The 25,734-nt window shown below is 54.8% G+C and overlaps 1 protein-coding gene across 1 annotated transcript in view; it reads left to right on the plus strand.

The window, feature by feature from the left end:
* Positions 1–25,734, plus strand: part of Eya2 (EYA transcriptional coactivator and phosphatase 2) — a 98,236-nt gene that overhangs the window by 58,626 nt on the left and 13,876 nt on the right. Inside the window, exons 5-8 of the mRNA XM_048349581.1 lie at positions 2,651–2,718; positions 4,581–4,758; positions 7,298–7,440; positions 12,595–12,678. Coding sequence (XP_048205538.1) covers positions 2,651–2,718; positions 4,581–4,758; positions 7,298–7,440; positions 12,595–12,678 — 473 coding nt within the window. The remainder of the gene's footprint in view (positions 1–2,650; positions 2,719–4,580; positions 4,759–7,297; positions 7,441–12,594; positions 12,679–25,734) is intronic.

Consider the following 25,734-nt stretch of genomic DNA (forward strand, 5'->3'; position numbering starts at 1 on the left):
CTCTTGCTCACAGGTCTTTCCCGTGTGCAGCCTGGTGTGCGTCCAGCCATCGCCTCTGTTTCCAGCAGTGGCCACACTCAGCCGAGCTGGAGGACTGAAGCTCTTGGGAGTCGCCACACTGTAATGCTAGAATTGACTTGTGTTTTCCAAATGCTAACAGGATTTCATTTCCAGCCATCCTCCCCCCCACCCCCCGCCCCGGGTGGCTGGGAAAATTTCACCTCAGTCTTCCAGAGCGTTCTACGAACTCTTGGAAGTTTGGCTTCCAAGGATTCCAGGGATCTTCCCAAAGCAGGGGCTCTCATCTTTGCCATGGCTACCAGGACCAAAGTGATGACCTTCAGTGAAACAGGCTACTTTAGACCTCTCGCTGCATGTGTCTGGGCAAGGCTTGAGGATGGGATGGGGACCCCAGCATGGGGCACTGGGCTGGGCACTGTGAACTTCCCGGGCCTTCACAAAGCCTTGGTGAGGTAGAGACAGAAGGCCACTGGGGCTGTGTGCCTCCTTGTTCTCCTCCTCCTCTGGCTTCTCTCCTCTTTTGGTCATTACTTCAAGGTCGTTTCCTCCGGGAGGCCTTGCCTAACCCACTCCTTCCAAGGGCCCTTTTTATAAAGTGTCCTTAAGGTCATCAGGGTGGCAGCTGACTGGAAAATTCTCCATGTCCTTCCAGCAACTACCCAACACATGACTGTGGGGAGATTTGACTGAGGACCCAGACAAGTGTTTTACATGACAATGAGATGCGTTTGAAGGAGCAAGTCCTCAAATTTGATAGCCACAGTTGGCTATCAAATATGGCCGGCGTAAATACAGAGAGCAGTGGTCTGAAGTGTCTTTATTTACCCATGCTTTTACTCTCTCTTCCATAGGGGCTTTTCCTTTTTGGCCATCTTCATTTGACCTGAAGAACTCCCTGTACCAATTTTTTTTGGGGGGGGGGCAGATCTGTTGGACAGATTCTTAAGAATGCCTTGGTTTTCCACTTCATTGGTGTTAAAGGTGTTTGTTGTCTCCAGACACAACTCTGGGTTGATGGTTCTTTCTGTAAAGCACTTGAGCCATTTCTTTCTAGCTTCCATCATCCAGGGTAAGAAATCTGCTGTCATCCGAATCATTTCCCCTGAGACCAGTGTGTTTACTTTGCTTGAATAAATGAAACATTCAGGAGACTTGATCTCCCTATAGGAAAGCTGGATGTGGTAGGGCATAGCTGTCATCCCAGCAAAGACAAGAAGCCCCAAATAGATGGACGGCACTGAGGTGCACTCCTGGACAGGCAATGAAACCCTATTTCAAAAATAACCAGTGAAAGGGCTAGGAATATGGCCTAGTGGCAAAGTGCTCACCTCGTATACATGAAGCCCTGGGTTCGATTCCTCAGCACCACATATTTAGAAAAAGCCAGAAGTGACACTGTGGCTCAAGTGGTAGAGTGCTATCCTTGAGCAAAAAGAAGCCAGGGACAGTGTGTGCTCAGGCCCTGAGTTCAAGCCCCAGGACTGGCAAAAACAAAACAAAAAAAAAAAAAAAACAGAAAATAGCCAGTGACAAACTGGGCTCAAATGGGAGGTGTGGCCCAAGTGGTAGAGAACCCACCAGCCTAGTAAAGGAAGTAACACTGGCTCAAATAAGCCACCACATCCAGCCATAATTTTTTTTTTTCCAGTCCTGGGCCTTGGGCTCAGGGCCTGAGCACCGTCCCTGGCTTCTTTTTGCTCAAGGCTAGCACTCTGCCACCTGAGCCACAGCGCCCCTTCTGGCCATTTTCCACATATGTGGTGCTGGGGAATCGAACCCAGGGCTTCATGTATAGGAGGCAAGCGGCTGGGAAAATGGCCTAGTGGCAAGAGTGCTTGTCTCCTATACATGAAGCCCTGGGTTCGATTCCCCAGCACCACATATGTGGAAAACGGCCAGAAGGGGCGCTGTGGCTCAGGTGGCAGAGTGCTAGCCTTGAGCAAAAAGAAGCCAGGGACGGTGCTCAGGCCCTGAGTCCAAGGCCCAGGACTGGCCAAAAATATATATATATATTGTTGGGCTGGGAATGTGGCTTAGTGGTAGAGTGCTTGGCTAGCATGCAGGAAGGAAGCCCTGGGTTTGATTCCTCAGAACCACATAAACAGAAAAGGCCAGAAATGGCACTGTGGCTCAACTGGTAAAGTGTTAGCCTTGAGCAAAAAAGAAGCCAGGGACATTTGCTCAGGCCCTGAGTTCAAGCCCCAGAACTGGAGATATACATACATACATACATACATACACACACACACACACATACACATATATGTATGTGTATGTATGTATGTATGTATATCTCCAGTATACATATATGTATGTGTGTGTGTGTGTGTATATATATATATATATATATATATATATCAAGCTTATGCCTATACTCCTAGCTACTCAAGAGGATGAGATATGAGGATAATGATTTAAAGCCAGCCAGGGCAGAGAAGTCCCCATGAGAGTCCAATTTCCAATTAGCCACTCAAAATCCAGAAGTAGCACCATGGTGCAAGTGGTAGAGCCCTTGGACTGTGTGCAGCACTTTGTTTTTTTCTCATGGCCTGAGGTCTCAGGGCAGCGCCTCTTCTGCGTCTCTCCCTGATGGGGAAAGCTCATTTGTCCCGTCCCCTGTCCCTTGCAGGCGCAGCCGGGCTCTACCAAGGCACCAACGGGCTCAGCAACGCGACTGGATTCGGGAGCATGCACCAGGTTTGTTCATTTCTTTCTCTCGATGCTCCCTGACACGGTGCACCCCACAGCTCCCTCCAAGCACACTGTCCCCATAAGAAACTGGCCTCAGCTCTAGCTTGGAGGTCCCAGAGGTCAGATTGTGCAAAAGGCCAGTGGAAGGTTCCACCAAGAACACTTCCAAGATGCCCCATCCTACCCTGAGCCCCAGGCAGCGTGGACTGTGCGAGTATCAGCATGTTCTTTACCCAGAGTGTGGGCCTCGCTGGCAGTGCGTCCTGATATCCTCACCCCATGCTGAGACCCCATATGCAGTGGGCTTCCTGAAGGCTTGGTAAACCCAACCAAGGCCAGGTGGATATTAGCCACCATTGCAGTTCCCTTCATTTCCCTCTGAGTTTCTGGTAAAATTCACCAGTGTGGGGCCAAGCACGGAGGCTCAATCCTGTAATCTTAGACAATTAGGTGGAGATCAGGGATCATGGTTTAGGCCAGCCCAGACATTGAAGTTCCTGAGACTCCATCTCACTCAATGACCTCGCATGCTGATGGATGCCTGTCACCCCAGCTATGGGGTAACCACATTGGCTGAGCACAGTAGCCCTCGCCTGTCATCCCAGAAACAAAAGGAAGCAAAAATAGGAGGATGGTAGTCCAGGCTGGCCTGGGTATAAAATGAGATCCTGCCTCAAAAACAACCAACCAACACACAAAGGGCTGGCGGAGTAGCTCACACGTGGAGCCCCTCCCTAGCAAGTGAGAGGCCCAGGACTCAAACCCTAGTACCCTTTCCCTCCCCACCCCCAAAAAAAACGAATCCTCAATCCCAGCCCTTGGAAGGTAGAGGCAGGTGGGAGTGGATGGTGAGTTCAAGGCCATCCTGAGCTATATATAGTGAGACCCTTCTCCAAAAGAGAAGGGAGAGGTGTATGGACGCACTGGCTACCGCTTGTGTACCTGTCCTGTGAGTCTAAAATGATTGCCAAACAAAAGGTTCACAGGTTTCCATCTGAGCTGTGCTCTAGTTCTCCTTGAGCAGAAGAATCTGAACAACTCGACTTGCGAAATGCAAAACCTGTGTGACCGATTTTTGTAGCTATCCAGTGAACTGAAAATCTAGCCCGCCTAGATAAAATACTTAGGGTTCTTAATGCTGGATGTTTGTCTGTTTTAACCATAAGAGTCCTCTGAGGATCTGACCCCCTAGACCTGGGCTGGGGGAGGGGGAGGGGGAGGGCCCGCTACAGCTGCTAAGCTTGACCAAAGGTGAATGGGATGACTAAATTGGACTCTGTGACTTCCAAACAGAATGTTCTAGATGCTGATGCTCTGCAGGGAAGAGCTCTCTGCCTCTGACAACCTCCCCGGTATAGGTCATCTCCTGGTGGTCTTTATTGTTGCTTGACTTAACTAATATTTATTGAGTTACTGTAGATGCCAGGCCCCGTATTCCTTGCTAGGGACACACGCCTGTCCCGCAGGGGCGTGCCGGAGATCTGCAGTCCAGGAGTAGCTTCAGGAGGGACTGGGCTGACACATCAGCGCCCCGGTGCTTTGACCCCAGCAGAGGCCCATCCGGGTGGGCTTTTCCATCCCAGCAGGCTCTGTGCCGTTTCCCCTCCCCGTCCCCCCAGCCCTCGGAAGAAGCAATGCTGGGTGTCTACTGACACCTCCTCCACACACTCCTGAATCTCTCCCCTCTCCCCACCCCTGCCCTCGGGGTCTGCTTCTATGAGTCCACATGGGGCCAGGGACAGTCCCTCCCCCCCCCATCCCCACCAGGCCCCCACCCTCCAGGGCTTCTAGTCTCACGGGAGACACCATGGCCAGCCCCGCCAGGCCCCTGCGCTCACCTCTTCTTGGTTTCCACTTTCTCCTTCCAGGATTACCCCGCCTACCCCAGCTTCGCTCAGAGCCAGCACCCCCAGTATTACAGCGCGTCCTACAGCACACCCTATGTCCCGGCCAGCACCATCTGCCCGTCACCCCTCTCCACGTCCACCTATGTCCTCCAGGACGCTCCCCACAGTGTCCCCGGCCAGGGATCCGAGCCGCTGGCAGGTACGTGGTCACTGAAGCCGTCCTCCATGGCAGCGGTCTGAGCCCCCGGAGGAAGGAGGGGCCCGAACCCACCTTCCCACTGGGAGGAGTGTGTGTGTGTGTGTGTGTGTGTGTGTGTGTGTGTGTGTGTGTGTTGCAAACATATATTTTTTTGGCCAGTCCTGGGCCTTGGACTCGCCCTGGCTTCTTTTGCTCAAGGCTAGCTAGCACTCTACCACTTGAGCCACAGCGTCACTTCTGGCGTTTTCTATATATGTGGTGCTGGGGAATTGAACCCATGGCTTCATGTATGCGAGGCAAGCACTCTTGCCACTAGGCCATATTCCTAGTCCTGCATCCATATTTAAAAATAGAAAGTTTTACCTGGCACTAATGGCTCACACCTGTAATCCTTGCTACTCAGGGGGCTGAGATCTGAGGATCATAGTTCAAAGCCAGGCTGGACAGGGAAGTCTGTGAGACTCTTAGCTCCAGTCAACTACCAAAAAAGCCTGGGTTCAAGCCCCAGGACCAGCACACACACATACACACACAGACACACAGACACACACACACACACGCATGCACCAGAGCCAGGTAAGCCCAGCACAGTCGCGCACACCGGTTATCCTAGCTGCAGGAGAGACAGAGAGCGGGAAGACTATGACTTCACCGCAGCCCAGGCAGAGAATTCCCTGAGGCTCCTCAACACAAGTTGGTTGTGATGGTAGGCACATATGATCCCAGATTTTGCAGAAAGCAAAAAATTAGGAGTGTCACGGTCCAGGCATATACTCAGGAAGAAAATGAGCTCCCATCTCAGAAATAATCAATGCAGGCGTGGCTCAGTAGTTAAGCATCTGCCTGGCAAAAATGAGGTCCTGAGCTCAATCCCTGGTACTGCCAGAAAAGAAAAAAAATGTGATTTAGGGATATATCTGTGCTGATATGTCCTCTCTGAACTCATCCTAGCTGGGAAAGACGCAGCACTGCACGTAGATGTGAGCCTGGATTTTCCTTCTTTAAGTGTGTGTGTGTGCAGGCTGATGCCCGTTGTTGCAGGAAACGGGAATCTGGAGCCTGCTGTACCCCGGCCGTGTGCACACAGTCTGGTCCGGAGCACGTAGGGCATTTACCAAGATGGTCTCCTATTCTGGCCGGTAAAACAAGCGCTCAGTGCATCCAGAAGTACGTCGGAGCTGTCTGTGTGCTCTGACAGCAGCAGAATTAAATTAGTAATAAATACCTGAAATACTTCTGGGACATTCCTAAATGTTTGCAGGCTCCGTAGATACTTGACACAATCCATGAGTCAGAGAAGGAACGAGAAGGAAATTTAAAGGTACATTAAACTGAGTGAAAATGAAAGCATGGCGTATGGAAAGCCATTAAGCAGTAGTTAAAGAGTAACTAAATGCTAACATTAGAAAAGAATATAGGTTGCAAGTCAGGCGCTCATACCTGTCATCCTAGCTACCCAGGAGGCTGAGATCTGAGGATCACGGTTCCAAGCCGCCAGGCTGGAAAGTCCATGAGACTCTTATCTCCAATTAATCACACACACACACACACACACACACACAGCTGGAAGTGGCACTCTGGCTCAAGTAGTACAGCGCTAGCCTTGAGTAAATGGAGCCTCAGAGACAGTGCCCAGGCCCAGAGCTCAAGTCCCAAGCCCGGCAAAAAAAAAAAAAAAATATTGATTAGAAGCCAGAAACCCCATCTTAAACCTAAAGAAGCTAGAAAAAGCCAGATACTGGTAGCTTACCCCTGTAATCCAGGCTACTCAGGAAGCTAAGATCAAATTTCAAAGCCAGCCCAGGCAGAAAAGTTTGTAAGACTCTTATCTCCAGTTACCCAGCAAAAAGCCAGCGTGGAGGTGTGACCCAAGCGGTAGAATGCTAGCCTTGACTGGAAAAGCTAAGGGAAAGCTCCTAGGCTGTGAGTTCAAGCCCCAGTGCTGGTACCAAAAGAGAAAGAAGAGCAAACGAAGCCCAAAGCAAACAGAAGGAAGGAAATAACAAAGGTCAGGATGGACATCAGTGAAACCTGGAGACAGAACCGCAGAAGGTGTAAATTGGCGCAGAGGGAGAGCTGATGTGTTGTGTGCAATCGCTGTCTTCTTTCTGCCAGTCCAGGGACTCTGGCTCAGGCTTCCAGGTACAAAGATCATTCCACACCGTTAATTAGAACTCCCCAGAGACCCCTCCCTCGCTTCCTTCGCCTTCTGAGCAGATAGCCCCTCCCCTGAGACCTTTCCTGACACCTCCAATGGAGAGCGACTCGCGTGTGCGATGTCTGTGCGTGTGGTGAGCTCCGGCACCCCCAGCTCAGTGTCTGGCATGGTGAACACTCGGTGGGCGAAGGGAAGATGGTGACTGTGGTGAATGGCATGTGAAGAACGGTTTTGACCCCGTGTGACCTTTGCCCCCGGGGGTGGCCTTTGGCACCCTGCCTCTCCGGAGCTGGTGGTTGTATTGGGGACCCCTGGGGTATTTCCTGGGGAAAAAGCCCAGCCGGGCCTCTCACCCATCCTCATCCCCTTTCCTTACGCCAGGTGAATTCAGCACCCACAACGGACCTTCCACACCCCCGAAGGAGGGGGACCCCGACAGGCCTCCTCGGGCCTCTGATGGGAAGCTCCGGGGCCGATCCAAGAGGAGCAGTGACCCCTCCCCAGCGGGGGACAGTGAGATCGAGGTGAGGAGGGGCGGGCTGCTGGCGGAGCAGACGTCTATGGTCTATGGCCCGGCCTGAGTGAGCTCCCAGGGAGACAGGGGGAGAGGGGCTGGGCTTCATGGAGCGGCTCCGGGAGGGGGCTGGGAGCTGGGAGGGACGGGACGCTGTAATCAGTGGCCTCAGAGCCCCTCCCAGAGTCCACATAGGCAGGTCCTGGGCGGGGTCAGAGTTCACGTGTGTGACGGATTCCCAGGAGAAGCCAATGACCACGCCGAAGCCCCTGGGAAAGGCATTGGGCGAGGCCTCGGCCAGGCTGGCCGGTGGGGTTCAGACCCCCAGCAGCGTGGCAGGGTCCTCCGGGTGCTTTGTGGACTGTGAGTGCCCCGCCCTCCCAGGGACCCCCTGAAGGAGCCGCAGGATGGAGGAGTCAGGTGGGACTGGAGTGGTTTTCACGTGTATGGCGGCCGGGCAGGGTGGGTCAAGCCTGTGACCTCAGCTCTGGGGGAAGGAAAGATTGTGGTTCAATGCCAGTCCAGGCGAAAATGGTTTGTGAGGCTCCATCTCAATCAGTGGCAGGGCGGAGTAGTGACCACCTGTTGTCTTGGCTGGAGAAGCACAATGCCTAGGCCCAGTGACATGTGTCTGACATCCCAGGTGACAGAGGGAGGCTCAGGTAGGAGGGCTGCAGCCCAGGCTGGCCTGAGCAGACATCAAGACTCCACCATAAAAATAACCAGTGCAAACACAGGCCGGAAGCCTGCCTAGCACGCGCGAGTCCCTGAGTTCAAATCCCAGCACCACCATCTCCATTAAAAACAAAAAAAGATACTCAGGTACCCGGAAGCTACAGCCTTTCTGTGTTCTGGTGTCTCAGGCTGGATCCTGGCCCGGGTACATACACCATCACCTTATCCTCAATCCCCAGGCAGCACCCCAAGCTCAGATTCCTGGGGGGCAGGCAAGTGTCCACCCTTGAAATCTTCCCATCCGGCAGCCCAGGCCGAATGCGGCCGGCCCAGGGGATGCCCTGTGCTTGTAACGACAAAGCCAACGAAGGGGATACCAGATGTCCCCAAAGTGGCCGCTGGTGTTCAGTCAGCGTCACCGCGTGCCGGTCACCACAGAAGGCATTGCATGTTTTAAACAGTACCCTGCCTGTTCCCTATGACCAGTGCGTCCCCTGTGGGAGGCCAGCTAGGCCTCCAGCACGCAGTCCTCCTGCCCAAGCCTCCCCAAGTGCTGGGAATACCAACATGGGCCACTCCGTGTGCGTCCTTCATTTTGGTTTCCGCTTTTACCGCGAGTGTGTGTGTGTGTGTGTACTAGGACTGGGGCTTGACTCCAGGACCCGCGTGCTGTCCCTGAACGTTTTCACTCAAGATCGGCTCTCTGTCACTTGAGCCACACCTCCACTTCCAACTTTTTGCTTGTTCATTGGAGGGGGAGGAAAAAAAAACCTCACAAGACTTTTCTTCCCCAGGCTGGCTTTGAACCCCAAACCTTAGATCTCAGCCTTCTGAGTAGCTAGGATTACAGGCGTGAGCCACGAGCACCCAGCTTCCCCCCATTCTTCAGATCACACATCCCCATGAGGATGCTCAGTTGTGTCAGGGAGTCGGATCTATCTTGGCCAAAGGCTGGAAGGAAATCGGCCGGCCAAAGCTGAGAAGCTACAGAAAACACAGAGCCGCTGGGATATTAATGTCCCCCCTCCCCCGAACCGCTCAGCTCAGTCACCTGCCCTCCCTCCTGGTGGGAGGGGGGGGAAGGGGAGGGTAGAGGAGAGACATTTTTCCATGCAACTGAGATGGAAAAGGGAGGGTGGGGGCCTGGAAGCTGGGGACCCTGGGGTGATATTCTTCTGGAAACATCTACTTCTCCACCCCGGAGTGAGTGCCACGGGGTGGAGACAGCCGAGAGGTGAGAGCCCGGCTTTACCCCAGGTTTCATGTCGGCAGGGAGGGCCGGCCTGCGTGGCACCATCTGAAGCGTTTGGCAGTTTTGTTCACGGATGAGGCCCTCGAAAGCGAAATGAGGTCAAAGTGGAAAGGAGAGAAATCCGGGGCGACTGTGAGTTAAATGCCCGCAGCGGCAGGTGCCAGAGCCCGAGTTGATTTGAGCTGGCCTAAGTGAAAAAGCAGAATTATTGGAAGCCCCAGGGACAAGGGTACGGCAGAGAGTCTGTGAGATACTAGAACAGGACAGAAATGCACCTGTGCCCGCCCTTTCCAGAAGCCAGAGAAGGTTCTAGAAGCCCCACAGCATGGTGTCCTTGCACTGGTCCAGCCTTGGCACCCAGCCAGCCCTCTCTGAGCCACCTGGACTGATAGGGGTGCTGGGAAGAGCCAGGCGCCTGCCACCCCGCCCCTTGTTCCCGCCTTTCTGAGACCCCTCCCTCCTACATCCAGACAGCCCCCACAACCCTCAGAAAGCTTCCTTTCTAGGTCTCCCCCAATTGCGGGGTCCGGGGAGTAGAGTGTGGCAGAATGGCTTGGGGAGCCATGCCCTGGGATCTGTCATCCCAGCCACAAAAAGAAGCACAGATTGGATTGGGGTCCAGACTGGCCGGGGCGTGAGTGAGCGTCTATTTCAAAAAACAGCCAGGCACCGGTGCTCATGCCTGTCATCCTAGCTGCTCAGGAGGCTGAGGTGTGAGGATCACAGTTCAAAGCCAGGCTGGGCAGGAAAGTCCATGAGACTCTAATCTCCAGTTAACCACCAGGAAACAGGAAGTGGAGCTGTGGCTCAAAGTAGTAGAGCGCTAATCTTCAGTGACAAAGCTCAGAGACAGTGCCCAGGCTGTGAATTCAAACCCCACCACCGATTAAAAAAAAAAAAAAATCACCAACAACCAAAGGGGCTGGCAGAAAGGCTCAGGATTCCTCAGGAATGGAATCTGTGGACGCCAAGCGAAAAGACAAAGTCTTTAAAGAAAACCCACCAGGAGGGAGGGCCAGGAAACACCGGGAGTCACATCAATAGTCCTGGGCACTAGAAATAATGGAGGAATTCTTTGTGCAATCCCAAGGATATTGTTTTCAAGTTGGAATTCTGTACCCGGAGAACATAAAGAAAGTGAAGATAGCAGACAAGCAAAAATTCAGGATGATTGCTCTCCATGTTTAGAAAAAACAACCCAAGGATATACTTATGTAAGACAAGGAAGGAAACCAAGGAAGAGCGACCCGGGGTCTGGGAGACAGTACATCAGACCCAGAAACGCACTGAAGCGGAGTCTCAGGGCACCAGCCCTGCACAAACCCAACAACAGTCCGTCCACCCATCGTCCAGCACACTGATCTCTGATTCACACGGTGTGGCTAATTTGATATCATGAGAGTGTGTCACAGCCAACAGGGAGAAAAGAAATGCAACTAATAATAAAGTCCAACAAAAACGGCAAGTTAACCCAGATAGATAGGATTTGCAGATGAGTAAGCGGAGATAGGACATTACTTTAGTGGGGATGGGTAGAGAGATAGGACCTTCGTGGTAGGTCGTTCTTGGAAAGCAGATGTAAGGCTTTGAGATGGGGTGCAAGGCATAGTGAAATCCCGGCCCACAGGGCACAGCGATCACCAGAGACAGGTGCTTTATGCTGCTTACCAACCTGTAAAACCAGGGCGCAGAAGACTTCATGTTACTTATAAAACCAAACACGCAAGCCGTTCACCCACATGGACAATGCAGAAGTAAAGCTCACAGGTGCCAGAGACAGGAGGAAGAGGAAGAAAGGGTAGGGCGTCACTTGCTACCTGTGTCTTCCATCTTAGGCGCACTGTGCTAGCACAGAAAGAATAGCCAGAGCTGGTCACGTTAGAAATGGAGGCATTCGTGTATGTGAAACTGTACGGTTCCAGCAAAACCCTTACAGTGAGATAAACCCTCGTGCTTCAGGTGGTCCCATCAAAAGATATCGTTGGGGGGCTGGGGATATGGCCTAGTGGCAAGAGTGCCTGCCTCATATACATGAGGCCCTAGGTTCGATTCCCCAGCACCACATATACAGAAAATGGCCAGAAGTGGCGCTGTGGCTCAAGTGGCAGAGTGCTAGCCTTGACCAAAAAAGAAGCCAGGGACAGTGCTCAGGCCCTGAGTCCAAGCCCCAGGGCTGGCCAAAAAAAAAAAGAAGATATCGTTGGCAAATCCATGAGTCATGTTATAAATGTTAGTTAGACTTGAGGTGGCCCGGTATGGTGGTATATACCTATTTTCTCAGAGAGCAGATGGATCTCAGTGCGAGTCGCGCTGGAGCAAGTAGTGAGACACCATCTCAACCAGTAATTTGTGGATGGTGGTACGTATGTATGATCCCAGCCATATGAGAAGCATAGGTAGGAAGACCAAGCCCCCCGGCTGTCCTGAGAAAAAAACATCCAAGAACCTATCTGAAAAAATAGCTAAAGCAAAAACTGTAAGGGGCCATAGCTCAAGTGGTAGAGTACCTGCGCTCAACCACAAGACCTTGGGGTACCACCAAAAAAATAATAATAATAAAAAGGAAAGGAAAGAAAAAAATGGCCAGGTGCCAGTGGCTCACTCCTTATAATCCTAGCTGCTCAGGAGACCCAGATCTGAGGATCACCGTTCAAAGCCAGCTCGGGCAGCAAAGTCCATGAGGCTCTTATCTCTAATTAACTACCAGAAAACAGGAAGTGGCGCTGTGGCTCAAAGCGGTAGCATGCTAGAGTGAAAGAGCTCAGGGACAGCACCCAGGCCCTGAGTTCAAGCCCCGCAATCTACCAAAAAGAGAAAAGAAAAGAAAACTGTGGAGGTGATGGACAGACTTGCTAAAAGTAGAAACGGCCAGAACCAGTTAGGCTTGTGGTGAGTAATGGACGCAGTGGTCGTATTCTTGCACTGTTGAGTGAGTGATGTGATTTTTCTTGTTGGTTTTGGCCCGATTGCCCCTGGTTTTGAGTTTTTCCGGCTGCTGGCAGGGCCCGGCTGGTAGGAGCCCACTCTTGGCTGGGAGAACTCGCTTCCCACTCAGGTCTCACAGAGGAGGCGGGGGGCCCGCCTGCAGGGGGCGCCAGTGAGGGAGCCGTGTGGTTTATCGCTTAGAGCTGATGTGTTTCCAGACCGGCCTTCCTGTGAGGAAATGAGTCTCTGCAGACGTGAAGTCAGATGGCGGCCTTTCTACTTATCTCCCTTGCCTTCCTCTCTCCCTCGCAGCGTGTATTTGTGTGGGACTTGGACGAGACAATCATTATTTTTCACTCTTTACTCACCGGGACGTTTGCATCCAGATATGGGAAGGTAAGAAACCTGTTTTGGTTTCTCTCTTCTTTCTTTCTACCCATCCAGTCTGTGTACCCTGGGAATGAGGGGTGGTGGGGGGGGGGGAGAGGGGCTGGTTAGCAAGCTGTTCCAATCAGAACTGTGGAGAGTGGACAATGCCTATAGAATTTTCCTTGGACATGTGAAAATTTAATCACTTCCCCACCGACCGCCCCCTATCCAACAAGCAACTACTCACTAGTAGTGCATAAGCAAATGAATCAAGTGCTTTTATTCTTCCCTGTTTCCCTCTTTGTGTCCCCAGAAAATCAGTTTTTCTTCTGTATTTCTAAATGAAGGGGAGGCTTTAGCGACAGCTTTGCAAACGTATCCTGGGGGTCGAGGGGGGAGGCATGTCAGAGAGCCATCCAGTTAGACAATTGTGAGCAAGCTAGGTGGGGTGGCATATACCTGTAATCTCAGCTAGTGGGAGGCGGAGACTGAGAGGCTGGAGATTCTGAGGCTGGCCTGGGTACAAAGCTTTGACAAGCTATCTGGAAACTAATCTAAAACAGTAAGAGGCTGGTAGACTGCTCAGATGGTAGAAGCACAGGGCTATGAGTTCAAACCTCAGATATCATAAAGAAAAAGAAGCCTGGTGCCAGTGGCTCATGCCTGTCATCCTAGCTACTCAGGAGGCTGAGATCTGAGAACCGTGGTTCAAAGCCAGCCCGGGCAGGAAAGTCTGTGAGATTCTTATCTCCAATTCGCCTGCAGAAAACTGCAAGTGGCGCTGTGGCTCAAGTGGTAGAGCGCTAGCCTTGAGCTGAAGAGCTCAGAGACAGTGCCCAGGCCCTGAGTTCAAACCCCACGACGGGCAAAGGAAAAAAACAGAATTTTGGACAGCTGTTACTGGCTAGCTAATTGGTGACACACACACACATTTTTGAAGCAAAAATAAGCCGGTCTGTTCAAACAAAATCTTGTGATTCTTTACATCCACACTATGGATTTCCCGACAGACCGCAGAGGCACCAGCGTCTGACCCTGCTGGGGCTAAGGGAGGTTCCAGCAGATGGCTGTGGGCATCTTCCCAGGGGCACGGGGCTGGGGCGGCTTCCACGCGATTCGCCAGTGTCTGGAAAAGCTTTCTGTTTCCGTTCAGGGAGCAGAAATCGGATTTGACATCAGCTCATGGCTTTCCCAGCTGCTCTTTTTTATTTTTCAATGGGGGTTCTAACAAGCTGGCTGTGCAATTAGCAAGCTAGATTTATGGTCTGCCTCGGCCCGGCAAGGATCTGAAGCCAGTGCTGGGGTGTTGGGGTGCAGACATCTCGCCAGGCAGAAACACCATTCCGGTGTCTGGCAGGGCCTGTGGGTGGCGGGCGGGGCGAGGGCTGCCGGGGCAGATCTCAGCCAGGGCAGGTGCTCCTCCACTCTGGTCCCCCTGCTGGGGTGGCCTCCTCTTATCCCCTGGGGGCCTTGTGGCCGTGGGCATGGCCTTTCCCATCTGGGGGGGGGGGCATGCAGCCCACCACCCGCTGTGCCCCGCCCCCGGCTCCCTGGGCTTCTCCTGCAGTGATGAGGACTGGGGACTCGGGAAGCTGGAAACTGAGGCAGAGAGAGAAGCCAGTGCTGTGGGCAGCTGGAACAGGCTTACAGAACACACCCTGGAGGCATCCATCTGGGAGGCTCCCCTGCAAGGGCCCTGCTATCAGAGGCTTTCTTCTGGGGAGTCCCCCTGCACTTCCTGGCTCCCACCCCCCCCCCCCCGGAAATCCATATGTGGAGAATCTCTGATGCTAACTGGAAAGGTCTCTGCATGCGCAGGAAGGGATACAGCGGCAGAGACAAGCCAAGCAGCACAATGGGGACCTTTGCTGTACTCTAGAATGTTCTAGAATGCCTTTTTCAACTTAAATGCTATTTAACTTTTCCCTCCCTCCCTCTCCTTCTCCCTCTTCCACTTTACTTTTGAGACCAGGCTGGGGTCTCAACTATGTGGTAGCCCGATGATTTGCCTACCTCCGTCTCCTGAGTAGCTAGGACTATAGGCACACACCACTGTGCCTTCCAGTGACAGGCCCTTCCTGGCCACTTCCTTCCACCTGAACTGCCTCTCTCCCCACAAATGGCTTTTCCACTTATCCCACGATTGGGCATTTCGGTCTATCTTCCTACAGACTCTAAGCACCACAAGGGCAGGGACCATGAACATTTCTTTTCTTCCCAACCAAGCGCAGCATATGGGACAGAATGTTGCCCAATAAACACTGAATGGGCCCATCAGAACAGTCCCTGTGTGGGAAGGAGCAGGAGGCCAGGCTCTCTGCTGTTTCGTTCATGGTGGGCGGGCCACAGCCCCTCACTTCCTGGGTGTTGAGCCTTTGTGAAAGACAGGAAGGGAAATAGAATCAAGCCGGAAGTTGTTAACTGGTGGCCAGCAGGCCAAATTCATCCTGCAGATATTTTTGTTTGGCCTCCAACATGTACCAAAAAAAAAAAAAAAAAAAGTGAATTTGTCGCCAACATTTAAAAACCAGGAGATTGCACAGACCACAAAACAATCTAGATTTCCAGCTCTCCTCGACAAGTCAGGCCATGCCATGTTCCCCCATGGAAGCAATAATGCACAGGGGTAGAGAGTCAGCGGTCCTCGGGGGAACCGTGAGTTCTCCAGTCCACACCTCCTGCCTGGCCCCATGGTGGGGACTCTGCGGTCCCCTGGGTGGCGGGAGCTGGGAGGACAGAGGGGGCCACTGGACCCAAGGAGAACTGAGGCTCACAGGGAGCGACTTGTCCTGGAGAAAATGAGAATAGGATGTGGCTCCTCTGCTTTACATGCTCTTGGGAAATCTCCATGATTCTTCTAGAATCTTCCATCCCTACTTCAGCTCTCTAGAAGGTGGGAAAGAAGTGTTTTTATTTGCCAGTTCCAACAAAAAGAGACCAACGATATCAAGACAAAAGCTGACTGCCCCGGGTCCAGGTAGAACAACTGGGGCTCTAAGGCTGCTGCTGGCCAGCCTTGGGCCCTGGAGTCTTGTCCCCTTCTGTATCTGGGGTCTTGCCTTCACGGGCAAGACAGATCACAGCCCAACTGTATCGTGTTCCCACCAAGAAGAAAGGGAACATGGAAAGAGAAGTCACGCCTGTCTTTGGTGTGTGTTACTTTCCCATTTCGTCCCCTCTCTGTGAAGGGCCAGAACCAGGAGGTATGCGCATCATTGCTGCTCACACCCCATTGGCTGAAACGTGGTCACGTGACCACACCTAGCTGCAAGGGAGTCTGGGAAAGATGGCCTCTATTTGGGGCTAGTTGTGTGTCATTAAATTGCAAGGAGGGAGGAAGAACGGACAGTGGCAATTTCTAGCTCAAAAACCTCACAGTGAATAAGAAGAATGCAAGAGGAAAATGGCAGAGAGGTAAAATCCGTTGTGTTTGTGAGGTCTAGGGGATGTCTGGACACATGGGTGTGGAGTTCCAGAGAAACTCGCAAGTCAGAGAAGCAGAAAGGGCCGGCAGGAACTGGGCTTGGAGTCTTGTAGAACCGGGCATAGCTGTAGTTGGGATTTTTGTCATAGAACTCATGGCCAGGGACTGGGAATGTGGCTTAGTGGTAGAGTGCTTTCCTAGCATATCATGAAGCCCTGGATTCGATTCCTCAGTACCACATATACAGAAAAAGCTGGAAGTGCTGCTGTGGCTCAAGTGGTAGAGTGCTAGCCTTGAGCAAAAAGAAGCCAGGGACAGTGCTCAGGCCCTGAGTTCAAGCCCCAGGACTGGCAAGAAGAAGAGGAGGAGGAAGAAGAACACGAGGAGGAGGAAAAGGCGAAGCAGCAGGAGCAGCTTGGGGACAGTGCCCGGGCCCTGAGTTCAAGTCCCAGAACTGGCAACAACAACAAACAACTCATGGCCATACCTTCTGGCCCACCTCTCTTTCTCTCTAAAATCTCTATTAATAGCTTGTACCGAGCAGAAGTCTCAGCTTGAAGCACAGAGTGCTGAAGCTACCCGGGGAATTTATCAGATCACCATGTTTGAAAAACCCAGGGACATCTGGAATTCAGGTCTGGCTAGATCCAGGAGTTCAGGCAGTGCTCTTGGGCTGTCTGTATGGCGATTCCTTCTCTGCCATCTGCACTCAAGGGGGAACTTCTCCATCCCACATTCCAGCACAATTCTAGGCTTGAGTCTCACTGCCCACACTGACTGTTCTGTAGGGCAGCCTGTGTGGGTCTGATTGGCTATCCTAGATCCACAGCTCACTCCTGGTGTGGAAGGAGTTGCAGAAGCAGGGCAGCTCCATCCCCATCCCCACCCCAACCAAAGGGGCAGAGTGGAAGGGGGAAAGGGCTCCCAAAGGGAGAGAACTGAGCCGGGAACAGAACCCCAGTCAGGTACCATCGGGGCCAAGGGAGGATTTGCTGTGTACTTAGAAAGAAGCCTGGCAGAGCTGAGGTGATTAGGAGAATCGGGTGTTTGCTTTTACCACAGAACCACAGCCCTCTTCCCGGCCTGGGGATTAGAGCATCTTGTGAGGGGCCTTCTGGCCGGCTGCTCTTGGTTGACTCTGCCTTTGAGATCCAAGTCACTCATCACGAATGCAGCCCGGGCCCCTGGAAGCCTTCTCTCTCTAGGCTGTTGGCTGCCTGTGCTCCCCTCCTTGTGGGGGTCCCGGGGTGCAGAGAAGCTCAATGCTGGGGGCCCCTCCGTCTCCTTGAGAGACACCCCTGCCCTGAGAAAAACAGCCACGCGGTGACTTCAGAGCCGGCTGCCCCTGCCACCACCCACCTCTGCCCCCCCAGAGGTCCATGGGACAGGGCCTGGCCATTCACCCCGCCAGCCCCCAGACGGCCTCAGACCCCATCCTCCATCCTCCCGCTGCTGTCCTGTGACCCCAGTTCACACTCCAGAATCCGTGTCAGTGCCCCCCCACCCCAACCTCAAGGCGGTTCTGGCCCTGCTTTACAAAAGAAAATGTTGGGGGGCTGGGGATATAGCCTAGTGGCAAGAGTGCCTGCCTCGGATACACGAGGCCCTAGGTTCGATTCCCCAGCACCACATATACAGAAAACGGCCAGAAGCGGCGCTGTGGCTCAAGTGGCAGAGTGCTAGCCTTGAGCGGGAAGAAGCCAGGGACAGTGCTCAGGCCCTGAGTCCAAGGCCCAGGACTGGCAAAAAAAAAAAAAAAAAAGAAAATGTTGGAACCTAGTTTTCTGGCCCAGCAGTTGAGGACTGTTCGTAGGGTTCAGACAAAACATGCCGACCCCGGGGTCGGGGGGAGCCCTCCGTTCATTGCAGGCACCTCAGATCCCTGTTCCTGCCCAGAGCTGGGGCCCTCAACCACGGCCTCCCCCGCCCCCACCCCCCCTCCCCACTCCCCCACATCTGGAGCTTTCTGTGCGTACACACACACACACACACAAGCCAAAGTGCTTAAGGACATCTGTTTATTTTATTTCTTTAATGAGAAGACCTCCCGATTTCTCCCGATTCAGCTGTGTTTATTTTTCTTGGTGGTCACGTGGGCGGCTTGGGTGCCGGGAGCCCGGGCCTGGCCTGCGAGCCGAGCTGCCAGCCCTGCCGAAGCAAAACACAGGCCCGGACCTCTCCAGAGCCAGCTCTCCAAATAAATACGGCCCGTCCGCTCCGGGCAGGCAGGCGGATTAAGTCAAGATGAATACAATTTGGAGAGGATTTAGCGGGGAAGTCGGAGATTTCTTTCTCCCACTGGGGGTTAAAGCTCACATGGAGATCTTTCCCACCTCCCGCTCTTGGACGCTAAATGACAGCTACTTGGTCCTGGTGCAGATAAAGCCGGGCTCCCAGGGGTGACCCCCCCCCACACCGGCTCATGCTTATTTTCTTTTCCAGCCTGTCAAGGTGGGATGGGGAGGGGGGGGGGCTTTCCCTGGTCACTTTGTGAGGGGTCAGTAAGGAAACGGTAAGCAGCGGTGATCCATTGTTAAGGCTGGAAGGAATGATTTTGTGGGATCCCGGTGGCTCACGCCTGTCATCCTAGCCATTTAGGAGGCCGAGATCTGAGGATCTCGGTTCAAAGCCAGCCCAAGCAGGAAAGTCCCGTGAGACTCTCATCTCCAATGAACCAGTTAACAAGCCAGAAGGGGTGTGTGTGTGTGTGGCTCAAGTGGTAGAGCGCCAGCCGTGATTGAAAAGCTGAGGAACCCTTTCCAGGCCCTGAGTTCAAGCCTTAGTACCACTACCTCCGGTCCCCTCCCAAACAAGCTTGATTTCCACCAGGAAAAAGCTCAGTGAGCAGATTCGAAGCCTGCACTCTGGGTCAGAACAGCCTTTCCGCATGAATCTTCTGTGGGGGCTGAGAAATACGCCCCCCCCCACCCCACCCCCTACTTTTCCACCCACAAACTTCCCCGAAGACCAAATGCTTCCGAGACTTGTGCCAACTTTGTCCCTGCTTCCCTCCCACCTTTCTCTACAGGAATTCCATCCCCCACCCCACCCCACCCCCAAAAGCTTCCACAACCTGCTGGGCAGGCCGAGGGAGAAGTTCCTTTGTTACCCAGAAATACAGGGGGGTTGTGTAGCTCACGGGGACTGCTTGGATAAACCCAGGGTGTGCTGGAAACCGGAATAAGGGGAGAATTTCACTGACACTTAACTAGTGAGTTGAGGAGCCCCCCCACCATCCTTCCCCGCCCCCCCACAATGCCCGCCCAGATTTTTTTATGCTACTTAGCCCAACAATAGGGTTTTTGAGCTTGTACAAAGCCCGCGGAGATCCTCGGATGATGAAGTGTCACCGTAGGGTGGCAGGCAGGGGGGCTGCCAGTGAAGGGAAAATGGACGTCCCTTCCTGCGCCCCCCCTTTCTCTGTGAGTTCATGAACTGTCAGCCCCTGGGGAGCCCAGTGCCCGCACTCTGGTGGGACCTCACTCCCAGGAGGAACAGGGCCGTTTAAGAGTCCCTCTGGGGTTGGCCCTCCCTGTGTTCAGGGATAAACAAACTAGGAGAGTCAGAGGATGGGTGGAATATTACTTGGCTATGAAAAGGGAATGGGGCAACAGGATGGAGGAGCCTGGCAGGTGTCTGGGAACGGGAGGAAGCCAGCCCCAGGGGTGCTGTGGTGCGTGGTGCTGGGGGGAGATGGGAAGAGGCAAAGCCACAGAGCGGGACTGCAGCTGGCATGACGTGGCAGGGACTGTGGTGTGAATGCGGTAACCACTGTGGCGTGGAGACGGTGGTGAATGAGCGTGGTGATGGTCGGATGGATATATTAATGTGCGCGAATGTGGTAATGTGTTAATGTGCACGAATATGGCAATATGTTAATGTGCGCGAATGTGGTAGTATGTTAATGTGCATGAATATGGTAATGAGCGCAAATATGATCGCGAAGGTGAGCTGACGATTGTAATGACCTTGGTCATAAGCGCGGGGTGAACATTTCATGCCTCGGAGGACTTAGCAAGCATACTGGGTGCTAGCCCCTGAAGCCTGTGAAGGTGAGCTGTACCCCTCGGGGGTCCTCAGACGGGGCCCCAGGGAAGCCAGCCCTGTCCCTGGCGCCCTCTCCCCCCTCCTTCCTGGCCAGGCCATCCCGGCGTTCGCGCGGTACTCCGTTTCGCACACTCTTGCACACTCTTGCACGTGTCTTCCTTTGTGTGCAATCTGCTGCAAGCACCTGCGCAGCCCCTCCCTTCAGAGGCCCCACCCAGGGCGTCAGCTGGCCATGGGGGAGGGGGGCCAGGGGACCGAGGCGCCCAATACCCGAGCTCTGGGATCTGATCAGAAGGGCCTTGCGTCCCCTGCCCGCTCTCTGTGCTTTGGGTTTCCTGGGGGGGGGGCAGGGGGCAGGCAGGACACCCCTGTCCCCATAGCCCGTGCTCACCGTCCCCTGGGGTGACCCTCGAGCTGTGACCGCGTCATGCGGTCGCCATGTCTGTGGCTGCTCAGCTGCTCGGCACCCCGAGTCACTCCAGGATGGGCTGTAGCCAAGCACCGCGCTCCCTCCTTCCCGCCGCCGCCGCAGGGCCTTTGCCCGGCCCGGCTCCACAGGCTGCGTGGGCACTCGGCGTCCTTGTGTCACCCGGGCCCTGGGCTTGGCCCGCGGCCCCCATCAGAACCCAGCTCCTCTCCCGGGCTGGTGCGGAGCTCGATCGCCCTCTTCCCCCCCCCCAGCCAGCGCTGTGCCCCGGGCAACGCAGGCCACCGCCCGCCGCGGCCCTCCTCGCCCCTGCCACCGTGGGGGACCCCCAGCCCCCCCCACCCCCGACAGAGCAGCCCGCAGCAGAGGTGCAGACGGGAAGCCTTCCTGGTCCCCCCCGACCCCCCGGGGTGGGTGCCCGTCCCCTCCCGTCTCCCCCTTCCGCTCAAAGGTGCGAATCAGCCTTATTTCTTTTTCCTTTTCACCGCCATCATTTCCTTGTCTTCTTCTTTTCAAAGAAAAAAAAAGAAGTTTTTAATTCCAACCAAGCCGATCTGTTTTCCAGGAGTTTCCAAATCATTAAACCCAATTAAAACCATTAAATTCTTTCTTTTAATGACAGCGTTATTATTCCACGCTCACCGCAGGGAGGGGAGGCCGCCCGGCCGGGCCGGCTCTGCGCTAATCCGCGCCTCACCTCTGGCTGACACCTGGGAGGGCGGGGCCGCCGCGCCGCCGCATCCTCCGCCGCCCCGGGAGCCTTTGTTCCGCCCCTCAGCACCCACTTTTGGCAGTGGCTTTGGAAAGGCCGGGTTGGTTTGGCTGGGACCGGTTTCGTCTCCCCGGTGCGTGTTTTCTTTGAAGGCGGGCAGAAGTGCACGGTCATGAAGTTGGGGGATGGGGGCGGTTGTCACCGGAGAACAGTGAAGTCTGCAAGCCCAGACAGGGCCTGGGGACACCAGCCTGGCCCCAGATCCTGGGCACCGACTGCGCCGCGGGAGGCTGGAGGGGCCAGCACCGTGCCCAGGCCCCGCGCCCAGCCAGCCCGCCCCGCCCCGGGCCTTCCCCCTGCGTGGACCTGCAGGATCCGTGGATGTGCCCATGACTGACCAGCACTTGCTGGTGTGTGTGTGTGTGTGTGTGTGTGTGTGTATGCAGGTCCCAGGGCTTGAACTCAGGGAGCCCGGGCCAGCGTTAGTGCTCAAAGCTGGTGCTCTACTGACTTGGACCACAGCTCCGCATCAGGTTCTTTGCTGGTTCACTGGAGATAAGAGTCACGGACTTCCCTGCCTAGGCTGGCTTTGAACCTTGATCCTCAGCTCTCATCCTCCTGAGTAGCTAAGGTCGTAGGCGTGAGCGGGCGCCTGACCTGTGCTCCTTCTATTCGCCCCCCCCCCCCAGGAGCTGGGCGCCCTCACTCTGTGGGGGGGGGGGAAGGCAGCCTGAGAGGAGAGGGAAGGCTGTCTGTCCTCTGGTCCATCCAGCCTCCGCCATGGCTTTTCCTCTGCATTTCCCGGTGGTTTCCGCTTGGAGGATGGGGTCTGCTCCTCCGGGGAAGCAGCTCCTGGGACAGTGCGCTCTTCGGGGCTCCAGGCCCACCTTCCCTGCCCAGCCAGCTGACCCCGAGTCCCCAGGGCAGAGAACAGGCGTGCTGATGTACACCTGCTCGAACGAGCCGAGTTCCGGAAAGAGCGCTCAAGGACAGTGTGGACGCGGGGTCTTTAATCCTTCTGAACTCGTCACAGAGTGAATCCCGATAGCTCTCCGCCTTGACGTACGCTGGGGTGTTTTGGAGGGAATGAGAGTTTGCCTCGGCCAACACGTTTAGCTCCTGTTTCTTCATGCGACCGGTGCTTTGCCACGTGAGCCACACCCCAGTCTGGGGTTTTTAATTGCTTACTTGGAGATAAGAATCTGGTGGGAATTTTCTGCCTGGTCTGGCTTTGAGATCCTCAGAGCTCAGCCTCCAGAGTGGCTGGGATTACAGGTGTGAACACCAGCTTCTTCGTCAACTTTTCAACCCAGCAAGTGTTTTCTATGTGTAGTTTTGTTTGGGGGCAGTGGTTGATTGTTTGTGCCGGCACTGGGGTGCGACCTTGGGGCCTTGGCTGGCTATATTGCTCATGGCTAGTGCTCTACCATGGAGCTGCACCTCTGCTTCCAATTTGTGCATAGTTTTAAATTCATGGAGTTCTACAAAGAAAAATATATAGAAAACCACAGCCCAGGGCCCCCCCCCCCAACTCCTTTTGCCAGGAGCCACAGCTAGCTTGTCACATGGGCTGATTTAGCGGGTGACGGTGGCCATTTAATCCAGGCTTCTTGAGGTGTTTGCTTTGTTTTGTTTTCGGCACCATCTCTGACTTTGCAAAATATAAGAATTCTGTTTCCAGAGCTGGGGGAGTAGCTCAGGGTGGAGTGCTTGCCCAAGGCCCTGGGTTTCATCCTCAGCACGCTCTCTCTCTCTCTCTCTCTCTCTCTCTCTCTCTCTCTCTCTCTCCTCTCTCTCTCTCACTCACACACACACACCACACACACACACAGAGGTAGGGCACTGGTGGCTCACACCTATCATCCTTGCTACTCAGGAGGCTGAGATCTGAGGATCACAGTTGGAAGCCAGACCAAGAAGCAAGTCGTTGAGGCTCTTAGCTTCAACTGACCACCAAAAAGCCAGAAGTGAGGCTGCGGCTCAAGGGGTAGAGTGCCAGCCTTGAGCGAAAGGAGGGGGCCCAGGCCCTGAGTTCAAACCCTAGTATCAACACCCCCCAAAAATAATAACCTGAAAGTCAGCCTCCTTCTGCTCACTGTGTGTCACACCTGTGCACGCCTCCTCTTCACACCTGCAAGACCAGTCGATCACAATGTCAACCTGGTTCCTAGTTCCCATTTGCCTCCTTATCACCGCGAATGCGTTTCCAGAGATGGCGTCTCGCACACCGTAATTCCTTCTCGCTGTCTCTGCTGGCCTGGGAGGGGCCATTTTCCCACCAAGTCCTCCCGGCAGCCCAGGCTGAGGGCGGCTCTCACCCGGCACCTGCTCAGCGCTCACAGGCCACGCCTGGAGGTGTGGAGCTGGAGGGGGCCGTGGTCACATGACACCCCAAGGGGCTTTGTGCAGCTGGTCTGACCTGAGTTCCTGCCCAGGCTCAGGGCTGGGGCTCCTTCCTGTGAGGCGTGAGCTCGCAGCTGCCTCCCTCCCTCCTTCCTCCCTCCCTCCCTCCCTCCCTCCCTCCTTCCCTCCCTCCTTCCCTCTCTCCCTCTCCCTCCCTCCTTCCCTCTTTCCCTCTCTCCCTCCCTCCCTCCTTCCCTCCCTCCCTCCCTCCTTCCCTCCCTCCTCCCTCCCTCCCTCCCTCCCCTCCCTCCCTCCCTCTCTCCCTCTCCCTCCCTCCCTCCTTCCCTTCTCTCTTTCCTTCTCATTCTTTTTCCCTCTCTTTCCTGTTTCTTTTTAGTTCAAAAAAGTTAATGTTGTTCGTTGTTTCTTTTTTATAGTAGAAGGGAAAGGCTCAAACAGAAACATCTAGAAACTTGAGGATAGGGATGGGATGAGGAATTGAAGCCCCTCGGTGCAACTGCTTCATTTAAAAAGAGAAAGAAAAAGTGCAAGGAGAGAGCCTGCAAGCCCTCCCAGCCTCCCTCCTCATCCTCCCTCCCCAGCCTCCCTCCCCATCCTCCCTCCTCATCCTCCCTCCCCAGCCTCCTCCCAGCCTCCCTCCTCATCCTCCTCCCCATCCCCCCTCCCCAGCCTCCCTCCCCAGCCTCCCTACCAGCCTCCCTCCTCATCCTCCCACCTCATCCCCCCTCCCCAGCCTCCCTCCTCATCCTCCCTCCCAGCCTCCCTCCCAGCCTCCCTCCTCATCCTCCCTCCCAGCCTCCCTCCCCATCCTCCCTCCCATCCTCCCTCTCCATCCTCCCTCCCCAGCCTCCCTCCTCATCCTCCCTCCCCAGCCTCCCTCCCTCTCCCCACTCCCCACCTCCTTCCCCACCTCTCTCCCCAGCCTCCCTGCCTGCCCTTCCCCGGCTCCTCAGGCCGGGGTCCCCCTGCATCCAGGCCACTTGCTGGCCTGTGGCCTTGGACATGCTGCGTGACCCTCGTGGGAGGCCGCGGACCCGTGGCGTGGTTCGTAGGGAGCTGCACGCAGGGAGGAGCAGGAAGATGGCTGGTGACCTCTCACCTGTCAGTGAGACTCTCCGGGTGCCTGCCCTGCCCGCACCCTCGGCCCACACCCTCAGGAGGTCAGGCTTGTTACTGGTTGGGGATGCGGCCTAGGCCCCTGCATGGTTGAAGGCTCCAGAGCATCCCGAGTGTAACTGGGGCAGGACCCGGCTTGCTGTGTACTCCCACAGACATCAGTATGCTGCAGTAACGAGCATCCCCACGGCTTCACTCCTCGGTCTACTCCCCTCCCGGTGCCTGGGGTCCCCGGCCATCAGGAACAAGGCCAGTCCTATGACACGGGAAGAGAGACGGAATGGGGGACCTGGCGCTGGTCCCCAGGACTTAACCAGCAAGGGAGAAGGGATGCCTGTCACACGGCACAGGGCTGGGGAAATGCCTGTCACACACGGCACACCGAGTGCAACAGGGAGCTGGGAGCAGCAGCGGCAGACGGTTTCTGTTACAAAAATGAAAGGTTTGGCCAGGAATGTGGCTTAGTAGAGAGCATGAGCCCTGGGCACGTATGACAGTGTGTGTCCCTCTCACCTCTGCATTCAAGAAGGGACCCCACGCCTGGGGATGTGGCTGAGCGGTAGGGCGCTGGCCTTGCACGCACGAAGCCCTGGGTTCGATTCCTCAGCACCACATATACAGAAAAAGCCAGAAGTGGCGCTGCGGCTCAAGTGGCAGAGTGCTAGCCTCGAGCAAAAGGAAGCCAGGGACAGCGCTCAGGCCCTGAGTCCAAGGCCCAGGACTGGCAAGATAAATAAATAAAAGGTTTCTCTAAACTCATCAGGCTTCGTGGAACGCGCCGTGCACTCTTCGCTGCCTTCCTAGGACGAAACATACGCAGCTGAGAAAACAGAGTCCACGGGGCTCAGGGCCAGACGCAAGCAGAACCGGGCCAGGTTCGCCTGCCTGGCATCTAGCATCCATCCCCCTTCCAGTGGGAAACACCCCAGGGAGGCCCCCCCAAACACCCTTCGTTTCCTATGGCGGCCTGGCGGTCCCCGGGGAGCTGTGCCC

Source organism: Perognathus longimembris, chromosome 6, assembly GCF_023159225.1.
Source record: "Perognathus longimembris pacificus isolate PPM17 chromosome 6, ASM2315922v1, whole genome shotgun sequence".
Classification (NCBI taxonomy): Eukaryota; Metazoa; Chordata; class Mammalia; order Rodentia; family Heteromyidae; genus Perognathus; species Perognathus longimembris.